The sequence below is a fragment of the Macrotis lagotis genome, chromosome 2, assembly GCF_037893015.1.
Source record: "Macrotis lagotis isolate mMagLag1 chromosome 2, bilby.v1.9.chrom.fasta, whole genome shotgun sequence".
In the NCBI taxonomy this organism is placed as follows: Eukaryota; Metazoa; Chordata; class Mammalia; order Peramelemorphia; family Peramelidae; genus Macrotis; species Macrotis lagotis.
In genome coordinates this window covers 127,410,331-127,435,354 of record NC_133659.1, presented here as the reverse complement: position 1 = coordinate 127,435,354, position 25,024 = coordinate 127,410,331, and the positions used below count along the sequence as shown (strand labels likewise).

At 34.4% G+C, this 25,024-nt stretch overlaps 1 protein-coding gene across 26 annotated transcripts in view; it reads right to left on the bottom strand.

The window, feature by feature from the left end:
* Positions 1–25,024, bottom strand: part of DISP1 (dispatched RND transporter family member 1) — a 242,376-nt gene that overhangs the window by 24,644 nt on the left and 192,708 nt on the right. For all 26 annotated transcript variants that reach the window (XM_074222762.1, XM_074222737.1, XM_074222748.1 and 23 more), the window contains one exon: positions 7,504–7,533. In XM_074222762.1, coding sequence (XP_074078863.1) covers positions 7,504–7,533 — 30 coding nt within the window. The remainder of the gene's footprint in view (positions 1–7,503; positions 7,534–25,024) is intronic.

The window sequence follows — 25,024 nt, the reverse complement described above, 5'->3', positions numbered from 1 at the left end:
GCCTCTTAAGTTCCTTCCAACTATAAACCAATGATGCCATGATGTTTTCCCCACTTTTACTAGAAATTCTGAGAGGATCTAACTACTTAATAAAGGGAACAAAAAAAATTAAATTAACAGAGAGAATTTTAAGAACCTCCCTCATTTCTGGCAGGTGCAGCTTCCGTGAATCTTAGGAAAACTTTGGTTTTTGAACATTACTCTTCAAAACTCATAAGATTTGTTCATAATTTAAGATTATTTGCTGCTTTATAATTTAAGACTACTGACTCATTTGAAAATAATTATGAGTTACTTTTTCAAAAACCACACTGGCAGCTATGAATATAGTTCTGAAAAAGCTATTCTATGTGCCTATGAAGAGATAATTATTTTTTAAATATTAATATCTTTTATATTTATAAGGATCTTCACTCAAAACTACATCCTCAGTTGAGGAAATTAAAATATAATGTGTTTCTTTTTTTAAAGTATAAAGCTCTTAGAATCAAAACTTATATGAAGACATTTTTCAAAACTATTGTTTCATGGCAATCATCCTAGACAGAAGTTAAGAGATATAAACCTCAATTCTCATATAAAATGAGATATAAGCATTAGGTCAGCAAGGTGAAGCTGGAGTAAGGGAATCTCAGCTAGAATGTCAGTGTGTATATTTATTACCTATGTGACCTTGGGCAAGTCCTTCGACTTTCCCAGGCTTCTGTTTCCTCTTCTGTAAAAGGAGGGAATTTGCCTAGATGGTTGTTTCTGAAGCTCCTTCCAGTAGTAAAACTCTGACTGTAACTCTGCATCACAAAGCTCAATCTATCCATGGGCTCCAGACTGGTGTGGGAAGGAGCATTTTATCAATTACTAATTTTAAAGAGGAAGCAACAGAGAAGTTAAATGACTAGCTAGACCCAAAGCTTAAGTGATAGTGGAGCCAGGGTTAGAACTGAGGTCTTATGGTTCTTTGAATCCAACAGGACTCTTTCCTATTAATTACACTGTTAAATACTATAATGCTGAAAATAAAAACATTGTAAAAAATTCTTTTGAACTCATTGATAGTTCTTTATTCACATAAAATCTCCCTCAATCCTCTGATACCAAGGATTCTGTTTTTGTTTTAAATAGAAAATGAAAGAAATGGAGTATGTAATTTAAATTTACTATCTCCAATATAATTCTAGAAAGCAAATTCTGGAACACACAGACACATACAGATACACACAGATACAGACATACAAACACACACACATACACACATTGCAGAAAAGCTGGTCTGTCTAATCTGGTAAATGAAATACAGAAAACAAATTCTTAAATGCTTTTAAGAAAACACATAAATCAAAATTTGCTGATTGTGGTTGTTCAAATGTAAATACCAAATGGTCAGCAGCTTTCAAATTTCTACAACACACCCAACACAGAAAGAAATTCTCCATATTTGACTTCCTCCTCCACCCAACACAAACGAAGATCAAAGTTACTTGTTTTGAAGCGAAAGGACTGTTGGTTTAAATAACTAGACTTAGCTTTCCTATTTTGAGACCCTTACTCTTCACTGATATCAAGGTTTTGGAGGAGCTTTTTTTCCTTGGTTTTCGTTTTAAACAGAAAATGAAAGAAATAACGGTTTTGGTTAATTACTTCCAATATAATTCATTGAAAAGCAAGTTCTGGAAACACACACACACACACACACACACACACACACACACAGACAAACTCTGCTCTGTTTCTGTTTCTTCATAGAATGAGATGTGCTTGTCTTACAGTTTGAAAATCTCATTTGAAATGGAAACAGCCTCAGACTTACACAACTATAGATTTTACTTTATCAATAGATTAGTTTTCTTTAGCTTGGATAAAATCTTTATCCTCTTCACCAAAACAGAAGTCACCTATCTAATTTTAATCCAGGGTAACAAACTGCTAAGTTATACTATGATGGCTCAATTAGCCAGATAACCATTTTATTGTGTTTTGTTTCTGTAAGGCTGTCACAACTCAGCAAATAATTGAAGAGAATCAATTGTAATATTACTTTCTTCCCTTTCAAAGCATTTGGTTTTGATTTGACAGCCCAGGTCCATGCCATAGATATGTGCTAACTACAGATGGAAACTTTTATACCATTACTGATTTCAGCACATTTCTCCTGAACTCTTTTCATCTTGCTAAATGACAATCTAACTTCCTTATCCAGTAGATATTTCATAGGTTGACCTTGCTTAGAGAAACTGTCACAATTCAGGAATGGGATCAGATCCCTTAGCAGACATAGCAAACCCCAATAGCAAATTACACTCATTTTTTGATCATATTCAAGGAATTTGCCACTTCTTCCAAACATTGTAAAACTCTTGCATATACTTCTATTTCTTCTTCTGCCTACACAATATCCTGAAGCTAAAGTAACTTTGCAAGTATTTCATGTATGTTACTAAGTATGGATAAGAATATAATATCAAGGAAAGAATCTAATAAAGTAGGAAACTGGAAAAGTTAAGGAAATTAAAATGACCTATAAACCCTGTTTTGATCTCTCTTGAGAAAACTGTTCCTTTCCTCGGGTATCCAGGGTTATAATGAGGAATTTGAACAATATTCTTTTGTTCTTTGAAAAGAAAACTAAGATCACTGGAATTCTCAAGAGAACTAGTTCCTTGAATACATTATCATTTTACACTTCACTTCTCTTTTTTCTAATTTTCCTTCCCTTTCTTCTTATTCTTTTCATCTTTTTCTTCCTCTTTCTCCTCCTCTCCCTCTCCTTCCTCTCCTTGCCTTCCTTTCTGAATTTAAGGACTATCTCTCTGTCCAGGCTAATTAATGTCCTGGTGACAGGTTTCCTTGGTGCCTGGTTGCTATGTTTGCTACTCATCTAGGCTATAAGCCTCAGGGCACTACCTGCTAATTATATAATGGCTTATTCATTCACTGAACAAATTTTCAGAGAGTTCTACTATGAACAAATTTAATCACACTACACCTTTAAGCTCCAAAGGTAAATTTATTCCTCTCTGACATTTTTTTAAAAAGAGGCTGATAATTCTGAAGTTAAGAAATAAATACAATATGGTATCATCATAGCAAATAAACTGGTGATTTAAGATAAAACACATCTCTGTCTGATTCCTTAGTTAAGTAATAGTGTAGTAGAAAGAACATGGGTATAGGAGGCACGATACCTAGGTGCCAGTTTTGGGACTGCCACTAACTCATTGTGCGATGATAAAACATTCTGTCCTCCTGAGTTTTTTTAAAAATGTTATTGCTTATAAAACATGAGTTTTTTTAAAAATGTTATTGCTTATAAAACATGGAGGTTGAACTAGATAATCTCTAAGGTCTCTTGCAGTTATAAAATTATATGATTCTATTCTATTTTTTATAGTTCTCACAACTAAGGTAAATCTTATTATTAATATAAAGCAAAATAATTAGTATAATATAGTAATACAATTAATATACTCAAATTAATCTTTGTTTACCCATTTGTTCTGGAAATGGATCAGTGAGAACAGTTAAAGATAGACAACTGGTTCAATTAATTAAAGTTAATAATTTAATTAATTAATTAATTTATAATAAAGTCAAGCCAAGCTGAATCTATTGGAGGTCTATTTAAAATGAACTATCCATATCATAACAACAGTACTCTGTACTTTTATTTTTTTAGTTTTTGCTGGGCAATGGGGTTAAGTGGCTTGCCCAAGGACACACAGCTAGGTAATTATTAAGTGTCTGAGGCTGGATTTGAACTCAGGTACTCCTGACTCCAGGGCCGGTGCTCTGTCCACTGTGCCACCTAGCCACCCCCGTGCTTTTTTTGAAAGATAGTATTCCTAGTTTCCATTGAGTTTTCAATTGGGAAATATTATTCTCTATGTTTCTGAAATTCTAAAGTGGCTACTTTACCCAAGTTGAGAACTTTCTCCTGCTAAATATATTAGACTATAAGGTCATTATGATCAGTCTAGCATAATGCTTTGACAGAAAGATTTAATAAATATCCATTGCTGATTAATATTCCTGGATCTAGGATATATAATGTTGGTTTGACATAGTTGAACATTCAAAAAATTTCATTTTCCTTTGGACTGAAAATAGGTTTTTGTGAATGTCTTCATTATCACTGTATTTTCATCTGAATCCATGTAAATTGACTTTTCTTTGACAAAGTTGAAGTGTGCCTCAGTGGTTAAAAACTGAAACAAGAAACTAGGATCTGATTATTTTTTCTAGTTCTTCAGTTTAATTCAAAACCCATAGACATGCCATAACACTTCCTTAATTCCTTGTGTTTCTCACTGAATATCTAAATACTCATTTCTAAGGTTTCTTATTGAGTACTAGGAAACTAGACTTAGGTCTAGTCTTAATGATCATAAAAATGATATGATTTTTAAAAATAGATAGTTTTTATGTAACACTTTTAATTCTGCAAAGCACTTTACAAATAAAATTTCATTTGATTCTCACAACAACCTTGGATGCCATTATAACCTCTATTTTACAAATAAGGAAATTTAGAGACATCAAGTGAATTAATTGCTCCAGGTCACTGCCAGTAAAGACTTCCACTTCCAGATCAAACACTCTATCCACAGTGCCACCTAATGCAGCAACTAATTGTGTGACCCTGGGCAAATAATTTAACATCTCTGTGTCTCACTTCAACCATCTGTTAATATTTTAAAACTCCAATGCATTTAGGATCTCGTGAGTATGGTTATTTGTTCCACTGCAGACAGAAACCTATTCATGCCTTCTATCCTGTGTGACTCTCATCCATATCTTTCCTCTTTGTTTGCCATAGGGGAAGAGGAGAGTATGTGCCAGGAGCCTTCATTGTGCTCTTATGATAGAGCACACAATGTATGTATTGTACATCCCTTGCTCCTGAGGCATGGGTTTAATTTTTGATTATACATTGCTTTGATGACAAAATTTACACTGTTTCTCTTGCGTAATCCCTGATTTGTAATTAGTTTGCAGACTGCTCATGCCCAGTATACTCTTCTTCATTGACCTTTGGGGGATCCTTAAACAAAGGTATAGGCAAAATCTTGAATTATACTAAAAAAATCAACAACCAACCAAATGTCTACTTTATCTTCAGAAAAATTTAAATTCTCTATACACAAGAAAGACATCCTTGATAAGGGATTAGATGAGGAAAAGCAGACTTTCTTGTGAGATTTTTCAACAAGAGAACATTCTTTTAACCATCATATAATTAATTGAAAGCTGTAGTAAACATAAGATGTTTCTGTGCTTATTGGCTTACTGACGATAATGGATTTTAATTTAGTAGAGCAAAATATTGCTTTATATCCTGATCCCAAACAAAGTGTCTTTTATACATGTATCAATATTATACCATGTGTGAGTGAGATGGGTGAGATAATACTTTCTGTGTCTTAATGGGCTATGAGGATTAAGAGAAGATAAAAAGATGTGAGACTGCTTAGGAAATGAATAAGCCATAAAGGTAAAACATGTACCATTAGCCATTTCTCTAAGGAATGATCATTTGCAACCTACAGGTTATACTTTTTTAGCATTATTCATCTCTCCATTATTTCTCCTTTCTTTCTTTCCTTTTTCTCCATTTCTTCTCCAAGCTCAGCTATATGTTGCATGCTCAAGTTATTACTAAACCCTAAAAAAAGAAAGTGAGGGGCCCTTGGTAATCCATGTGAAATGATGAGCACAGTTGCACCCGCTGTTGAAAATGCCTACAAATGAGAAACATCCCAAAAGCCTTAGGACTCAGCATACATCCATACTCTGATGTCTGTCCCCTAGACAGTTGTGGTTAATAATCTATGCTTTTTCTAATGCTATGCAAAAAACAAGGAGTGTTGCCATAAGCTAAAGAGGTATCCAGAAACTACTTTATCATCTGTTACTGAACTTAAAATAATGAAGGTACTGTCCACAACTTAAGAAATTTCTCAGGAGATAAAAGAGCTATATAGATTCTTTCTTGTGTTACTCTTACAATAAACTGAGAAAGTATATTTGTATGCCAGAGGTAATAAGACCAGATTGGGACTTTTTCCTCAAAATACATTGAAAATTATACTCCATTTGGGAAAACCAAAAATAAAAACCTTATAAATCTTGTCCAAAGGTAAAACTCCTATTTATTTAGAAGACTGGTATCATTTCTAGGAAAACAAATTCATTTTCTCAATAATGTAACGTTATTTATTTGTATAATTTCCTGGTTTTTTCCCTTTTTTTTTATTTTTACCACAAAAGAGGGTGAGTAGCTGAAAATGGTGACTTATCCAGTCATATTACTTCAAAGAGATGATAATTTCCCTCAGCAAGCTCTATCACTATCAGCATTTGAGTCCCTTAGTTAATAAGGATTTCAAAAGTCACTTAGAGCCTGGGTAAATATAATTGATTTAATAACCAAACTTGCTCAGGGTGGGGGTGTTCTGACTGGTTTAGACTTGGATCAGAAACGTCAAGGTTTTATTTTCTTTTGTTTTCATGCCAAAGAAAAGAGAAAATCCAATTTAGTGTAATGGAAAAGGGACTGAATTTGAAGTCAGAGGAAATGAGTCTGAATCCTGGCATGGTCACTTTTTTTTTTTTAACCAGGGAAACCTGTGTCTTCACCTAAGTATGAGTTTTCTCATGTATAAAAGGTAGATGTTGAAATAGATGAACTTTTTTTCCAGATGCATTAGCCAAAACTTATATTTCAAGATTTTTTTTTTTTTTTGGTGGGGGAGAGTACCAAGCCCAGAGTAGGGACTGTTGAACTGAACTGAGATTTTCTCAGTTTGTCTCAACATATGATCATCATTGCCATAAATCTGACCCAAGGTCTGGAAAACTAGCAGAATATTTCTCTACGTTCAATTAAAAGCAAAAAAACCCCAATTTATTACAAATAAGAACAGAAATTAAGGCAACTAAGTGGTACATTGGATAGAGGGTGGAATATGGAATCAGGGAGATTAGAATCAAATCTAGTCTTAGATAATTAATTAACCCTGTGACTCTGGGCAAGTCACTTAACTTCTGCTTGCTTCAGTTTACTCAAATGGAGATAATAATAGCAATTACTTCACAGGATTAAGGGGATAAAATGAGAAACAATATGTTAAACCTTTGTAACTTAAGAGTTATAAGTGCTAGTTGTTAAGACTATTACAGTATTCCAGTATTATTAAGATGAGTATAGCTAATTTGCCAGAATAGGGGCAGCTAGGTGATGCATGGATAGAGCACCAGTCCTGGTGCCAGGAGGACCTGAGTTCAAATCCAACCTCAGACACTTAATGATTGCCTAGCTGTGTGACCTTGGGCAAGTCACTTAACCCATTGCCTTAAGTAAAAAAAAAATACATAAATAAATAATTTGCCAGAATGTAAAGGGCAATTCCTTCATAGAGTCAGGACTATTGCTATAGCCTTAGGAACAAAATTATGTCCCCAAAAATCATCTTTTAATTACTATGAGAGTAAAAAGGTACTTGTTTTTACCTTTTTGGTAACTTGAAAGGTCTGGATGGTCTGAAAAAGAAAGCAAAGGAAAAAGTCACATTAATTATTAATTATAAACAAACTACTATATATTAAAAGTCATACGAAATTATTATATATGTACCTAAAAAGAGTGCATTGGCACAATAAGGATCACTCACATTCAGAAAGACATAGATTTATGTTCTATCTCTAATGCATATTACTTCAGCTTGGGCAAGTTGCTTAATTTCTCAGTGTTCTCAAACTCTTTAGGACTCTTAGTACAGAAGAACAGTACCATTAAGTAACATTGATGAAATTCTCTCTCTCTCTCTCTCTCTCTCCTTTCCTTCCTATCTCCTCCAAAGCACCCCCACCCTCATGCCCTGCTCAAGATATAAATCCCTTATTATAATGTGGAAGTGAATCTATGTTCTTGGAGGCCACACAGAGTACAAGCTCTGACCTGTTTTGCCAAACTGAAAAGATTTCAGGTATGGTCCCAGCAATAGACTATGTTCTTTCCAAGGACCACCCTAGTTAAGTATGGAGACCGTCATCATCATTAGGCTGATCACTTAGTGAAAAATCATTTAACCATAGCAACCATGAAACAAAGAAAAATACCAAATGGTCTCAGTTACCTGCAGCTCCTTTATACTTTCCTCTGTGACAACTCAGGTGAATGAATGTAGGCTCATTCCTACTGGTATGTTAGCTAACTCCTTGAAAGAAGGAACTGTTTCTTTCTATCTCCAGTCCTTTGCTTACATGCAACAGATACTTAAAATGTTTGCTGAATAAATAATTAGCAAAATGGGGCCAACGATATTAAGACTCACACAGTTTGGGACCCAGATAAAACTTAATTTAGCTGCTGGAAGTCTAAATGTGTCATTCTTGTCCAATAAGCAACAAGCAGATCCATTATTGTAAGAAATGAATTTTAACACATAACATAACATTCTTACTATAAATGAATGCAAAAGATAAAAGGAAGTTGCTGCTAAATGAGAATATAGTTCACCAACTCTCCTTGGAGAAGCAAATAAAGGAGTGGGCAGAATTGTTTTTTTTATCATGAGTCCAAAGACCATTTTACGGAACACTAGTTACCCTGAATAGCAGTATATTCATGATAAAACAAGACCACCAGGAAAATATTGTGGTTTACACTGTGTTATGGGGGGGGGGGAATAAAGAGTCCCTCAAAAAATCAATAAAACTCTCCATAACAAATAAATTTTATTGCTATCTTTTGTTTTTATATCACCTACATTTCCCAGTGAATCCTATCATCTCCTTCTCCTCTCAGAAAATCATCCTAGAATCTAAAGAATTTAAGAGTTGGGAACAAGATGGGGGAGTTCAGCTAATCAACATATCAAAAATCTAATATTCTATCTCACTGATTTGTCCTTGTATGCCTAGGATCTAATATAGTTCCTAGTACAATATAGGTGTTAAAAAAGAATTCTTATTGAGTGATTGAAAGGTATTTTATATGTAAGAATGGTGAAAAAAAATGTTGGAAAATATGTGAGAAGTGAGAAAGGCCAATGACTTATGGACTAAACAATCTCACACCTAGTTATGAATTCTTTCTTCAAAAAAAAAAGAATAATTTTTTTTAAAAAAGCTGCTAAGCACAATGTGGAAGCATATTAAAAACTGTCATAAAACTGAAAATATTAGGAAATACTATTCCTCTCTAGATTTTTCCCTTTAGGAAAATGGGTAGAACAAAACCTAAGACCTTTCTTAGGGAAATGGTTTAAGGGTGAAACTATTCCTCTCTAGATTTTTCCCTTTAGGAAAATAGGTAGAACAAAACCTAAGACCTTTCTTAGGGAAATGGTTTAAGGGTGATAAGCAAATTTAATGTCTAGATTAGATTTAGGCCTTCCTCAACCCTGAAGTGGCTGGTGCTAGGACTCCCAAGAGAAGTACCTTCTTTATCACTAAAAGGAAAATTCTGATACAGAAAAGACACTTCTGTTTCAGATAGAATCTTGAACTAGATCTCAGGAGAGTCACACAGGTCTCAGAGAAGAGTGGAATGGATGGAATGGGATGGTAACTTGCTTACTCAACAAATCAGGAATAAACCCAAACTTTATTTTTATGCATTGTCATCTTTTTCTTGTTTCATTTCATTGTTATTTTCCAAAAAGAGAAACAGTTAAACAAAATCAACCCAAATAATGGTCTTTATCCTAGTGAAAGGGAACTTCTGATTCAAAAAGGATCTAGATCTCAGGTTAGAGTCTCATAGATCCAAAAGGATATTGGCATATGGCAGTGTATGCAACACTCTGACCCTCTCTACAAAAAAGAGAAAGGTGCACTTCCAATCTCTTCTCTGGGGTCAAGATTGGACATTAAGAATTATTCAACAATAAGCTTAATTTTAGTGTTTTCATTTTATTCACTATAATAATTTGTGTATATTGGTTTTCTGTCATCTGATATGTTTAAATAAGTTACTGAAGCACGAAAATATGGGAAATAGATGAAGGAAAAGACAATGAATTTCACAACTCATTTAATTGATATAAATCACTTGCCTTAAGAGCTGTCATCCTGACGGAACACTAAACTACTTATGTAAAAAAGAGATTAACATCAATATCAGTTTTGAATATAGAATTTGCCTTATGCAGAAATATGGTGGATGACTATAGTAGTGCTAATTCATAAATAATAAGAAATAATAATGATAATAATGGAAAGGCATAGAAAATGTGGCATCAGATTCAACTAAGACATTTAATGGTGAAAGTATAAGGACAACAAATAGGCAAAAATGGAAAAGAGCTCTAAATGATTTTTTTAAATAAGAAATGATTTTCACTATTAAGGACAGTGAATCCACCTTACATGGACTCTAATACCCTACCACCCAAAGTAGTTAATGAGGAAGAAGAAATTGCACTAAGGAAAGGAAAGCTGAATAAATTCTATATAAAGGTGCTCCACTCTTATCATGAATAAATCACTTTAACCTTTGTAGTTCACATTTTCTTTACCTACAAAATAATACTACCATAACATTACCAAATTTATAAGGATATCATGCAAAATATGTGTTATTAAACTTAAAGACTTTTATAAATTTAATTCATTTTTATTAATATGAAAGGAGGATGATAATACATATACTAAATGCTATGTAAATGTGAGTTATCATCCTCTGCAAAATGAGGGGTTTGGAGAAGATAATTTCTCTGATTCTTCTAAATTTTATCTAATATTTTGGGATTACCACAATTTCACATTTCTGTTCTTTTTTTTTTCCTGCCCTGGAAGCTTCAACCAGGTTATCCTACTCTTTTTAAAAAAGAATAAGCAGCCTCTACAACCTCTATTTCAAATACCATAATTTCTTCTAACATTAAGATGTTCAGGTTTACCTTTTCTCAGAGAATTTTATACTTTCATCTCTAATAATTCTTTCATAACTTATATGAACAAGATGAATATTGAAATATATGCATTTTTTCTAACCTTTATTGTGATGTAAAATATTTAGATATGTGTTAAATCTTGTATTTTAACTATATCCAGTAAAAAGATTCTTATGAGAGCAAAAGATCATTCAAAGACCCATAAAATTAGTTTCTAATATAAGGAAATAAAATGGATCTGCAAGTTGAGGGTTCTGTTGTTGAGTATCACTCTAACTGATTACGTTACTAATATATCCTTGGATCTTGGCTTATTCCTCTCTAAAATGAGGGAAAAGAAAAGTCCCATATGTATAAACATATTCACATCAGCAAAATATAAAATATATTAATGGTAGTAAGGTGAGTGCTCATTAATAGGGAAATAGCTAGACAAATCATGGAACATGAATGTAATGAATTATTGTATCATACAAAATGACAAATATGAAGGATTCAGAGAAATATGAGAAAGATTTCTATGAAAGATGAAAGAGTAAAGCAAACAGAAATAAATGTAACAATAATTACAATAATGTAAGTGGAGAGAATAATGAAGTGCAACTGAAAGTCCTGACCAAGCTCAGCCATGAGAACAGATATGAAAATGAACTTCCTTTTTTTCCTTGAAAAGATAGAAGATAATAGGTACATGATTTTCTATATCCTTGTTAGATATGGTCAATGTATACATTGATTTTGTGTTACTTAAAAATTTTTGTTAAAAGAGAAACCTAAGGGCAGCTAGATGGTGCAGTGGATAGAATGCTGGCTCTGGAGTCAGAAGGACCCGAGTTCAAATCCAGCCTCCATCACTTAATAATTACCTAGCTGTGTGACCTTGGGCAAGTCACTTAACCCCATGGCCCTATAAAAATAAAAATAAAAAAAAGAAATCTAAGCTAGATAGCCAAGAGGACAAGCATAGTTGGAAATGAATGTGATACAAAAATGAAAGGTACAAATAAAACTTTTTTGTTAAATGGGAGAACTGCACTAGATAATTTCTATCCTTTCTTTTAACTCTAACAGATTTTGAGGTTATGAAAACCATGTGAATTTTGGCAAGGTGCCAAACTCAACAAAAGTCCTTTTGATTTGACTAATTGTCCAGAAGACAAAAACAATCAGCCAAATAAACCAATTGAGCATAGAAGTATCACCACAAATATAAAAGAGTACACTAATTTAATAAGCGTTGATGTACACTAGCCAGGGCACAATTATATATAAACTATGGAAATGACCTACATAGAATCTTAAATCTATATACTCTACCAAAAAGTTCATGTCCTGGAAAGTACTTCCCCCCCCCCCAAAAAAAGTGGAAAAATAATTAACCTAGAGTTTGATAAATTCAAATATTCTAGTTATAGGAATAAGAACTCAATATATGACTAAAAAGACTGTCAGGAAAATTGCAAAGAAATCTGGCAAAAATCAAGTAAATCCCAAGAGCTCATACTGCATACCTGTAAAGCAATTGAATTATGCCCCAAAGTTTATTAACCTGGAAAAATGTATTATACTTCAACCCAACAATACCAGTATCAAGTATATATTCTAAAGAAATCAAGTATATAACCCCAAAAGATCCTTATGAATAATACTATTTACAGAAATTTTTGTTGTAGTAAAGAAATGCCACTAAGGGAGTGTCCATCAATTTAGGAGTGAGTGAATAAATTATAGTATATAAGTATAGTATACAAATGTGATGAAATAGTATTGTTCTATAAGAAAGAATGAAGGGACACTTCAGAGAAACCTGGGAAGACTTGGATGGACAGATGCAGAGTGAAATAAGCAGAATCAGGAGAATAATTTATACATCATTTAAAGACAAACAACTTTGAAAGAATATGAAATTCTGGACAATGCAATGACTAACTAAAATTCCAGAGTACTCATAAATAAATATGCTACTCGCCTCCTGATCAAGAGTGATAGATTCAGAATGCAGACTGAGAAATATTTTTTAGACATGATAAGTGAGGGAACTTAGTTTTGTTTTATTACACATGTTTATAATAGGGGTCTTGTATTTCTTTTTCAGTGAAGGGAGGGGAAGGGAGAAAAAGGCAAATTTTTGTTGTTTGAAAAAATTTAATTAAGAAAAGAAGGAAAAAATATAAAGCTCTATACAGTCCTTTTCATGTTGCCTAGTTTCTGGCAGAAGAAGCAATTCCAAAGAAATAAAATTTCTGCTATGTATAATTTGGGTTAGCACAATATATAAATGCTCTTTCCTCCCCCTCCCCTACCTTCCTCCAAGTCTGCCCCTTAGAGAATGTTACAACCATAAATGCAATAAAAGTCACTGCATTCTTTCTGCCTTTAGTAACAAGTTCATTCTATGTTAATCAAAGCAATAAGCAGAAGTCTATTCTGAAAAACAGATAATTGGGGTAACCACAGAGATGCCTCCTGGGAAAATATAATAACCCTCTGAAGTTGCTATCCAAACAGATGTTCTGAAAAACCTACAGCATAACTAGAGGTAAAACATGATCACTAAGGTATATTAGGATTTCTGTCTTTAATCCTACCACTGCTGCTTTTTGCAGTCAGAAAATAACAGAGGAAGTGAACAGCAAGCCTGCAAAGGTGTCATGTACAGAAGCTCCTTTTTATAGGATTCTATCTACTTTTTCCCCCCTTACATCTACCAGGTTTCCTTTTTTATTTTTTTAACATAATGATAAAATCTTCAGCATGAATTTTCAAGACAAAATCTGGTGAAGTGACTGCTTATAAGAGGCTAAACTGCACTCAACAGAAGTAAAATCATTGGCTAAACATGGGGAAAAAATCTGTAAGTATTTGCAGGACCCTATGATATTCTGCCAACTACTCTAAGTACTTAGTCATTATCTTTCAGGGGAACACATAAATGAGGCTATGATGAGGATGAGAAAGGGAGAAATTAAAGGCATAGTAAAATGGATGGAGGGTTGCTTTATTGGAAAACCAGGGGAAGTAACCAGAGGTTGCAAAGAAAAAGAAATGAATGAGAAATCTGTATCAAAAAAATTAGAAAGAACTACAGAGAAGATGTGTTAAAGTGAGGAGACAATAAGAAGAAATGCTGAATCACAGAATCTAATAGCTTAGAGGGATCATAGAAGTCCTCTGGTTCCCTTGTCAGCCAAAGTGATCATCCAGCATATTTGTACTATTTCTGCTTAAAAAAACAAAACAAAACAAAAAACACTTCCCTTTTAGCAGTTAATGCAGGGGTGGGGAGCCTTTTTTTTTGGCTATAGGTCATCTGGATATTTAAAACATCATTCGCTTGTTATGTCTGATCAACCATTTAATTGATCCACACCTAAAAACTCCTAGATTTACTGAATTTCAAGTACCACCTGTGGTTGCCATGGCAGTACCAGATCAAACTGCTGAGCTAAAATATCAATATTGTCCAAATCAATCAATCAATAAACATCAATTACGTGTCTATGATATTCTAGGCACAGTAGGCTAGATTCTATTCCAAATTAAAAATTCAATGATATTGTGACAAGTTACAGAAAGTTAATTATGTTCAAAGAGTCTAGAAAAAGTTCTTTCTTGTAATAGTAATAAGCAATCAATAATGAGAAAACTAACTAAAAACCAAAATTCAAAGGTTTTTAAGATATCGGAAATGCCTGGTCAGTTATATTTCTGAACCTCTGAAATGCTTGTAAGGGAATTTGGACTTTGAACTTTACTGTGAAGTAAACAAAAAAGCAACCAAAATATCTGCAAAAAGTATTCAGAAGGCCAATTTCAGACTCAATGAAAATCTAATTAAGCACAATATGATGAAGTCAGAGAGTTCGCTACTTTAAAAAAAAAGCTTTAAATTGCATCTATTAAAATCAAGTTGGTATGCTATTTTAGAAAAGAGTGAACTCAAGAGATCCACACGTTTATGTCTTCCAACAAAAACAAAAACGAAGTCATTTTTCATCATTAACTATTACCATGAATCACCACTGGCACACTTGGATTCAGCTGTGAAGATGAAATAGATAAAGTGCAGACAAGTTAAGCTGAGCTTCTAATCCATCTTTCATGCATCAGGGCTAAATGTTTATGGTCTATGTCAAGTGATTTGAAGGATAACAATAAACATAACACTTGTGCAGGGCATTTCCTGTATGTGTAAAAGATAAGTACTCAGGAATATTGGTCATTTTGATGATCTGGCACTCACGGTAAAAATGGAAAAGAGTAAGTTAATCCTTAAAAAGGGGGAGTTTGGAGAATGTTTTAAAAATTAATTCTATCAGCCAATATAGCTAGTCTATTTTAGCCTCCCAAGTCCAGAAAATGGCACTTATGCATTTACAATAGTTAAGTATGACAAAAGGATAGTGGGAAATATCCAGTGCATCAGCATTAGCTGAAATTAGCTTTACCGAAAGACTTTTTGTATTGGTGAAACCATTCAGCATGGCAGAGTAGGCGATTTAACTATACTAGTACTTAAAAGGAAAAATAAAACATAAGGAAAAATAAAACATTCACACTGTTAGGTGTGAATAAAAAAACTACAAATGTTTTTTTGGGGGTTTTTGCAAGGCAAATGGGGTTAAGTGGCTTGCCCAAGGCCACACAGCTAGGTAATTATTAAGTGTCTGAGACCAGATTTGAACCCAGGTACTCCTGACTTCAAGGCCAGTGCTTTATCCACTACGCCACCTAGCCGCCCCTACAAATGTGTTTTTAATCTAACCTATAAAGTATATTCTATCTTGTGTTAGTTATTTACCCTCACTAGATTAGAAGTTCTTTTGTTTTGTTTTGTTTTGTTTTGGCAAGGCAATGGGGTTAAGTGACTTGCCCTAGGTCACACAACTAGGTAATCATTAAGTGTTTGAGATCACATTTGAACTCAGATCCTCCTGACTCCAGGGCCGATGCTCGGTGCTCTATTTACTGCGCCACCTAGCTACCCTGATTAGAAGTTCTTTGATGGAAATGGTATGTCCTCCATCTTTTTAATCAATGACCTACTCCAGCTTCCACCCAAGCCTAGCACCACAATGTCTCACACAAAATAGTCAGTGCCCAATAAAAGTTGATTTATTGAAATACTTTAAGCAACACCATTTATAAAAAGAGCAACTGTGTGTGTGTGTGTGTATGTGTGTGTGTGTATGTGTGTGTGTGTATATATATATATATAGAGATAGATACATTTTATAAGCACAATAAAAATTTCCATTTATACAGAATAGTTGGAGAAGGGATAATCAAATATTTGGATTAAGTAATAGTTACTTTAACTACCACAAATCAATCACCAATTATCTATGTATGTGTGTATACATAAAAACTAAAACTAGGGGGTGGCTAGGTGGCAGCTAGGTGGCACAGCAGATAAAGCACCGGCCTTGAAGTCAGGAGTACCTGGGTTCAAATCTTGTCTCAGACACTTAATAATTACCTAGGTGTGTGGCCTTGGGCAAGCCACTTAACCCCATTTGCCTTGCAAAAACCTAAAAAAAAAAAAACCCACTAAAACTATATATATAATTCAACCTATTTTATGTCAATTCAACTCAAATATTAACTATTATTTGACTAAACTATGATAGGCACTCAGAAATTTAGAGAAATAAGACCTATGTACATGAAACAATAAGAAAATAATAAAAGAAACTAAATAGTGTCTAAATGCATACATCAGTAACCTGAGAGAATGTAGAAAGTGATAGACTGGGAGTGATTAATTTTTTAGGTAAAACGTGGGCAATGGTTTCAAGGATATAATGAACAGAAGACATCAAGGAAAAGGGAAGTCACAGAGGCAGAAATGAACCTGATGTATTTGGAAGCAGTGGGAAAAAAATGGGGAGTGGGAAAGAACCATACTTAATACTTACATAGTATGTTAGGACTTGCAAGTTCTTTACAACTATTATTTAATTTGACCTTCATAATAACTGTGGGAAATAGGTCCTTATAATTATCCTCCTTTCACAGGTAGGGAATGAGGTAGACAGAAATTAGATGACTTGCCCAAGATAATATAGTTAGTAAGTAGCTGGAGTTCAAATCCTTCCTCAGACACTGGATATGTGACTCCAAGCAAGGCTCTTGGGGTGGCTAGGTGGCATAGTGGATAAAGCACGGGCCTTGGAGTCAGGAGTACTTGGGTTCAAATCAGGTCTCAGACAACTTAATAGTTATCTAGCTGTGTAGCCTTGGGCAAGCCACTTAACCGCATTTGCCTTGCAAAAATCTAAAAAAAAAAACAAGCAAGGCTCTTAAACCTCCTTTGCTTGATTTCCTCTTCTGTAAAATGAGAAAGCTGGACTAGAAAGACTCTCAAGTTCCTTCCAACTCAAAAACTATGAATCTATGAATTCATAACCTGAAATTTCTTTATAATTCCAAATGTTGGAAATTTTGGAGGGACCTCAATCAGCCAAGTAGTCTAAGACCTACATGTTATAGATAAGGGCTTCAATGTTTTGAAAAGTTAAATGATTTATCTACTGGTCTCAGAATTCACTGATACTGGAGGTTTAGTTATAATGATCCCAAAATTATGGGGCTTTTACTGTTATATCACAATTCCTCTCTAAATACTTCAGTATATTCTTTGCATCCATAGTAAATGATGAAATATATCTGAATGGAGCATTTTTTTAAGTATTACAGATAATATGAACATTCTTGTGAGGAAGTATTACAGGGATCTTTATAATATTGTTAATATGATCTTGAATCTCTGTTTTTAAGAAACTGCTATGGGGTCTAAGCAATGGCAATGATTTGGTGATTTAAAATTTTACACATAATTAGAATAACACCTTAAAACTTTTGCACATGATTGAAGATATATCTGATTACTATCTAAAAGGTACCCAAAGTAAAATGAAGCAGAGGGTAGAGTGGTGAGAATACTAAATTTGAAGATAGCCTGTGTTCACCTGCTTTCTGGCTTACTGTCTCTATGATCTTGGATAAGTCATTTAATTTCCTTGGTTTTGTTTACTCATCTATAAAATAGAATATTATATCTTGCATTATCTACTTCATATGGTCATTTTACAGAAAGATTATTTTCAGCAAAAAAATAGGTATGTAGGAATTATCAATTTTCATCTTCAAAGTTACACAAAAACTGCCAAGTGGCCATAATTGAGGATTATTTTGCATTTCCATTATGAACATTTAACTGTCTATTTAATGTGCATAATATATGATTACATATATTATGATATCTAAACTATATCAGAAAATTTTGTAACTATGTACTATGCTAGCTTATAAGTCATAAAGCTATTTAAAGAAGAAATGCTTTTATTCTAGACATTAGTTAGTAAAAGTGTATGCAAGTATATTTTAATTCAATAAATTTTATGCATGACTCCAGGGATAAAGGGTTATCATAAATTTTACCCTTTAACAGTTCTAATTAAGGACCTAGAAATGATAAGCTTTGGGTTTTTTTTTTTTTTAGGATTTTACAAGGCAAATGGGGTTAAGTGGGAAATGATAAGTTTTAAGAATATATAAATACATGAAATAAAAATTCATTAATGTGAGACTTTTTCCTTCCTCTCTATATTAATAGGTATTGACCTAGTAGTTGTAACAAATATGTGTGTGTGTGTGTGTGTGTGTGTGTGTGTGTGTGTGTGTGTTTAGCCACATTTGGCATTTTTACCATAAAAGTTCACTTTATTAAAATCCTGTCTTATAAAAATAGTTTCCTAACCTTTGTAAAACAAGTCTTTCACACATTTTTGGTCTCATTCTTGCTGCAAAGCATATTTAATATTATATTAGAAATGCTGATGATTAAGTTTTCTGCTTTGGAAGGTTAAAAGTCACACCTGCTATCACATTTTGAAGGGCTGGGAAAATTGCATAAAAAAAATCCATGTGTATCAAAATGAATTCCAGCAGTGTAACCAATACCTTGCAGCTGTTCTGATGTCTTTATTATACTGGTCAGTAGGAAAAGCTATTTCTATGAAAAATTCTTTAGTTATGCTCTGAAGAACCAAAAATACATAACAGAATTGACTTTAATTTTTCATTTTCACGTTTAGCTTTCTCATGATTTAAAATAAGTGAATACAAAAATGATTTTTGAAATTCTAATGAAGAATAAGGGAAAGTTTTTTAATAGTCTTTGAAATTTGGGTGTTAAAAAAAAAGTCAATAATAAAATATTTGGACATAGAATTGGAGCCAAAGGAAATCAGATCAAGCTTAAAATGAAGCAAGTTAACAGAAAATAATAAAAATGAACAAGCCCTACTTATAGGTTATGCCTTTGGATTTCTAGTCCTCAGCATGTAAACAGGATAACACCCTATATACCAGTTTAATTCTCAACATTCTTCATGTTCTTAATTCATAATTCTAAGTAGTTCTAATAAATTAGTTAGATATACTGATGCCTAATTACTATATGAAAAAATTTTTAAATCTCATTCTCATTGTGAAGGACCTTACTTAGAGTCAACCCTAAGTTTCCACTCTAGGCTTTGCCATTAACTTTCTGATGTTAGGTAATCATCTCTGCACCCAGGCAACCTATATAACGAGAAGACTGAAGTAGATGATAAAGTTTACATTTCAGTTTTGAAACTCTTTTGTCATCTATTCCCTTCTTTTGTGGAATTTGAGATCATCAAGTCTCTACACAGAAATGAGAGAATCATAGAATTGGAGAGTTCGAAAGTATCTCAAAGTTATCTAGTCCAAACCATTCATAAAAGGAATTCTCACGCTGAAGTCTCCAACAAGTATAATTCACCTACTTCTACTTGAAGACCTCTAAAGAGGAGGAATCCACCACCTCTCCAGAAGGTAACCCTGTTCCACAAGATAGCTCCTTTGTAAATCTAAAAAAATGGGAAAATCAAATTCAAACTAATAAAAAAATGTTCAAAATCATTAAATAAAAGAAATGAAAACATAAACAACTCTGAGGTATTTTATTCATCAAATGACAAATATGGCAAAAGGTGAAAATATTAAGTGTTGGAGGGAAAATAGCCACACTAACTCTTTAGAGGAAGCTGTGAATTGGTCTCAATGTTTTAAAAAATAATATACATAAAAGCTACAAAAACATTCATATCCTATTGCCCAATGATTCCACCATTGAGTTTTCAAGGAGGTTAAGTAAATCAAGAAGAGGTTCATTTATATAAAGATATTTATTGCTGTATTACTTATTATACCAAATAGTTGAAAACAGTATTAGCTATAAGTGGAGAATGAGTGAATAAATTTTGGTATGCTCATGTGACTGAATATTGCAATTAGGATGATGATGATGATGATGATGATGATGATGATGATGATGATGATGTGTATCCTTCATTTTCAAAGGCCAAGATATCAAGGAGGTGATACCATGACAAACATGTGACTTGGATTAAAGTAAAGGGGCACTGTGCTAAGACACCAGTCTCACTTTCTTCTTCAGAGCCATCCAGGTCTAGAGACCAGATATGGATTGGGATGAATGGAGATGGCCCAGAATATGAGGTAATCAAGGTTAAGTGACTTACCCTAGGCCACACAGTCAGTAAGAGTCAAGTGTCTAAGGTCATATTTAAACTAAGGTCCTCCTGACTCCAGGACTGGTGCTCTATCTACTGTGCCACTGACATATCAATATAAAGGCTACAAAGAAATATAGGCAGATGTATATGAAGTATTGCAGAAAAAAGGAAGCAGAACCTAAAGAATGATAGGTTCTAGGGATGCACTCTAGGGATGTGCTCATCTTCCATCAGAAGCTCAAGTGGCACCAGGAGATATGAGTAAGAGTTAGAGACACTATCACTTCCTGCCATTAATCTTTCCTATAGGACTGAAACCAAAACCATATACTGAATTGACCAACTATAGCCTCTCCCTTGTGCTATGATTCATATATGACTTGGAGAATGTATGTGTGAAACCACTCTCGTATAGAATATTCTAAGACTCATAACCCTTTATGTATAAATAAAAGATGATCTCCCCAATGATCTGTATTTTACTCTCCAGGGCATAATACTTCTACCCCACCTTTTCCTATCTCTCCCCCTTTTCCTCTTCTCCCTGCTTCTATTACCCAGTCCTCTCCTTACTCCTTGCATTGGGGACTATTCTCAAGCCTCCAGTCAACATGGTGCCAATTAAAATATGCCTTAAGATCACCTCTCTTCTGATATGATTCTTACTGATATCCTTGACCCATAGGCTACCTATACTCCTAGCTATAAATTGGACACTTAAGCCCTTGGTATTTAGTTGATTGCCAAAGTATCCGGTGAGCTAGTGCTAGAATGCTGGCCAGAGAACCCTGAACTCCTCTGGGAGATTTTCTTTATCAAACTAAGGCACCAGCAATTGCCCCATGGGGAAATGTGTTTTCGATATGAAGAAAGCAAGGGTTGGTGTTCAAACTATGTACCTCCTGGACAAGAATATCTACAGGGGAAATCAGGGACCCAGAACAGTTGATGTCTACAACTATGCAACTGAAGATACAAAGAAAAAACAAAAAACTATCAGTTCAAATACAGTTGATAAGGGAGCTAACTCACTTGTTAAAAAACAAATATTTCTTTTTTGTAAATGCTGTTAGACTACAAAAATGTAAGGTTACCTGCACTAACAATTGCAATCACTTTCCTATTACATTTTGTGAATAGTTTTTAAGCCTTTTGATTTATTGTTTGGATAATTTCTTGATTTGTTCATATTTGTCTATCATGATAAAACAGAATTTGTCAAGACAAAAAAAAAAAGCCAAATCCTGTCATGAAATAGTCTTTCTCACATTTCTATCAATGCCAAGAAAAAAGAATAATTTTCTATATTGTAAGAGTTTGTATTAATAAATACTTGTAAGGTACTTTTAAAAGAGCATGTTGAGGGGGTGGAGCCAAGATGGTGGCATGAGGGCAGCATTTCCTGGGAACTCCTTCTACAAAAAACTCAAAAAGCCATCAAATTATGACCCTAGCTAAAATTTAGAGGGGCAGAAGCCACAGAAAGACTTGAGTGATACATTTTCCCAGTACAAGATAACTTAGAAATTCCCTGGAAAGGTGTGTTTCACTAAGACCAGGAACTGGAAAAAGCCCTGGTCACAGTGCAGCCCAGGAATAGCTTGAAGGAGCAGGGAGAGAATTCTGCTACACCAGAATGAGTGTGGAGTGAGAAGCACCAGCCACAGAACCTGAGTGAGAATCTGGAGAAAGCAGCCTGCACCCCCAGAGCACAGCGCACAGATGGTAAAGGAGTCAGGGGAGACTGCAGAAATTTCTCTGCTCTCCCTGGGGGCAGGACTGTTTGCCCACACCCAGATCCAGGTTGCAGTTTGGGCTTCCATACTAAGATAGCCCAGCAGGGCTCCTCCTTACAGCTCCAGGGCAGGGGGGAATGCTGTGGTCATCTACATATCAAAGCATAGGCAACAGGGCATAAGACCTTGGAGGAATAAAGGTCCCAGTGGGGTGTCCCCCCCCCAAAATTCCAAAGCCTTGAAAGTGCTGTAAATTAGTCTTGGGCTGAGGAAGATGGAAGAACAAAACAAATACTCAGATGATGACAAAATCGAAGCTTCCATATCCAAAACCTCCAAGAGAAATAGAAAATGGGTTCAAACTATGGATGAGCTCAAAAAAGACTTTGAAAAGTAATTAAGGGAGGTGGAGGAAAAATTGGGAGGAGAAAAGAGCACTATATAGAAAAATCATGAAAACCAAATCAACAGCTTGGTGAAAGAAATACAAAAAAATACTGAAGAAAATACATTAAAAACCAGATTAGGTCTAATGGAAAAAGCAAAAAAAAAAAAAAAAGGCAAATGAGAAGAATGCCTTAAAAAGCAGAACTGGTCAGCTGGAAAAAGAGATAAAAAAATTCTCTGAAGAAAATAACTCCTTCAAATGCAGAATGGAACTAAAGGAAGCTGATGACTTTGCAAGAAATCAGTAAGAAATAAAACTCTTCCAAAAAAGCCAAAAATTAGAAGAAAATGTAAAATATATCATTGGAAAAACAACTGACCTTGAAAACACATCCAGAAGAAATAATCTGAAAATTATTGGATTCTCTGAAAGTCATGAGCGGGAAAAGAGCCTAGACTTCATTTTTCAAGAAATAATACAGCAAAATTACCCTGAGAACCTAGAAGCAGAGGGTAAAATAGAAATTGAGGGAATTCATTGGTCACCTCATGAAAGAGATTCCAAAAGAAAAACTTCCAGGAATATTACAGCCAAATTCCAAAACTCCCAAATCAAAGAGAAAATTCTAAAAGCTGCCAGAAACAAACAATTCAACTACCAAGACTCCATAGTCAGTATTACACAGGATCTGGCAGCACCTACATTAAGGGCTCATAGGGATTGGAATATGATATTCTGGAAGGCAAAAGATCTTGGTTTACAACCAAGAATCAAGTACCCAGCAAAACTGAACAACTTCTTTCAGGGGAAAAGATGGACTTTCAATGAAACAGGGAACTTTCAAACTTTCCTACTGAAACAACCAGAGCTGAACAGGAAGTTTGATCTCCAAATGCAGGACTCTGGTGAACCATAGAGGGGATGGATGAGAAGGACTAACTATGAGGAACTTAATGATATTGAACTATTTATATTCCAGCATGGGAAGAAGATATTGAAAACTCAGATGAACTTTCTCATTTAAAAGAGCTGTTAGGGGCGGCTAGGTGGCACAGTGGATAAGCACTGGCCCTGGAGTCAAGAGTACCTGGGTTCAAATCTGGTCTCAGACACTTAATAATTACCTAGCTGTGTGGCCTTGGGCAAGCCACTTAACCCCATTTGCCTTACAAAAACCTAAAAAAAAAAGAGCTGTTAGAGGAGCATATATAGACAGGGCACAGGAAGGAGCAGAATATAATAATATAATATAGTAAAAAGATGGAGTCAATGGGTGATAAAGGAAAGTACTGGGAGGAAGGGAAAGAAGATGAAGAAGAATCTAAGAAATTTCACATAAGAGTCAAGAAAAAGCTTTTTTTTCAATTGAATGGAAAGGGGGAAGGTAAGGGGCAATGAGTGAACCTTCATTCTCATCAGAAATGGCTCAGAGATGAAATAATATACACACTTAATAGGGTACAGAAATCTATCTTACCCTAGAGAAAAATGAGAAGAAAGGGATGGGACAAGGGGGAATGGGGGGAGGGACAGGGGGAATAGGTGATAGAAGAGAGGGAAGATTGTGGGAAAGGGTACTCAGATACAATACACTTCTGAACAGGGCCAGGATGAAAGGAAAAAGAGAATAGAATAAATCTAAGTGGGGAGGAATAGAGTGGAGGGAAATATAGCTAGTAATAACAACTGTGGGGAAAATATTGAAGTAACTTCTCTGGTGACTTATGATAAAGAAAGCAACTTAACACAGAGGCAGAGTCATTGGAATCTGAACACAGACTGAAGTACATTTTTTTCTCTCTCACTATTCTTGAGGTTTCTCATCTTTCTGGGTGGGGGAGGGGAGTTTATGTTTATCCTTATAATAAAATTATTGTAATAATATAAAATAAATAAATCTAGATCCTTAAAAAGGGCATGTTAATTCTTTATATGAATATCCAGATTGATTGAGGGTTATGTTTTTTAATAGTTAAGTAATTAGTTAGTTTAGTGGTTCTAGGGGTATATTGGGATAAGTTTTCAAAGAAGGCCTCCTCATCAGGGAAGATTAACATATTAACAAAAAAGTGTATGAAAGAGTCAAGATTGAAGAGAGGGAGGGAAAGCAGTGAAGGGGAGAGAGAGAGAGAGAGAGAGAGAGAGAGAGAGAGAGAGAGAGAGAATTTTTAAAAAAAGAAAGAACAAAATTGGACAGAGAAGAAGGTGAAATAGGAGTCTACTTTAGATCCCTTGTGTTCTGAAAATTATTGCCCCGTAATATCAGTTATTTTGTTCTTGTAGACAGGAGATACCTCCTTCCCTATGATCTTCTGGCATGTACATGGAGACTAAACTTCATGATAGCGTGGGTATCAGGGACATGCCTGTGCGAAGGTGAATTAGCGCTGCCAGAATACAATGCCTAGTAATCAAGGTCATGCATGGTTAGAAAGAAAT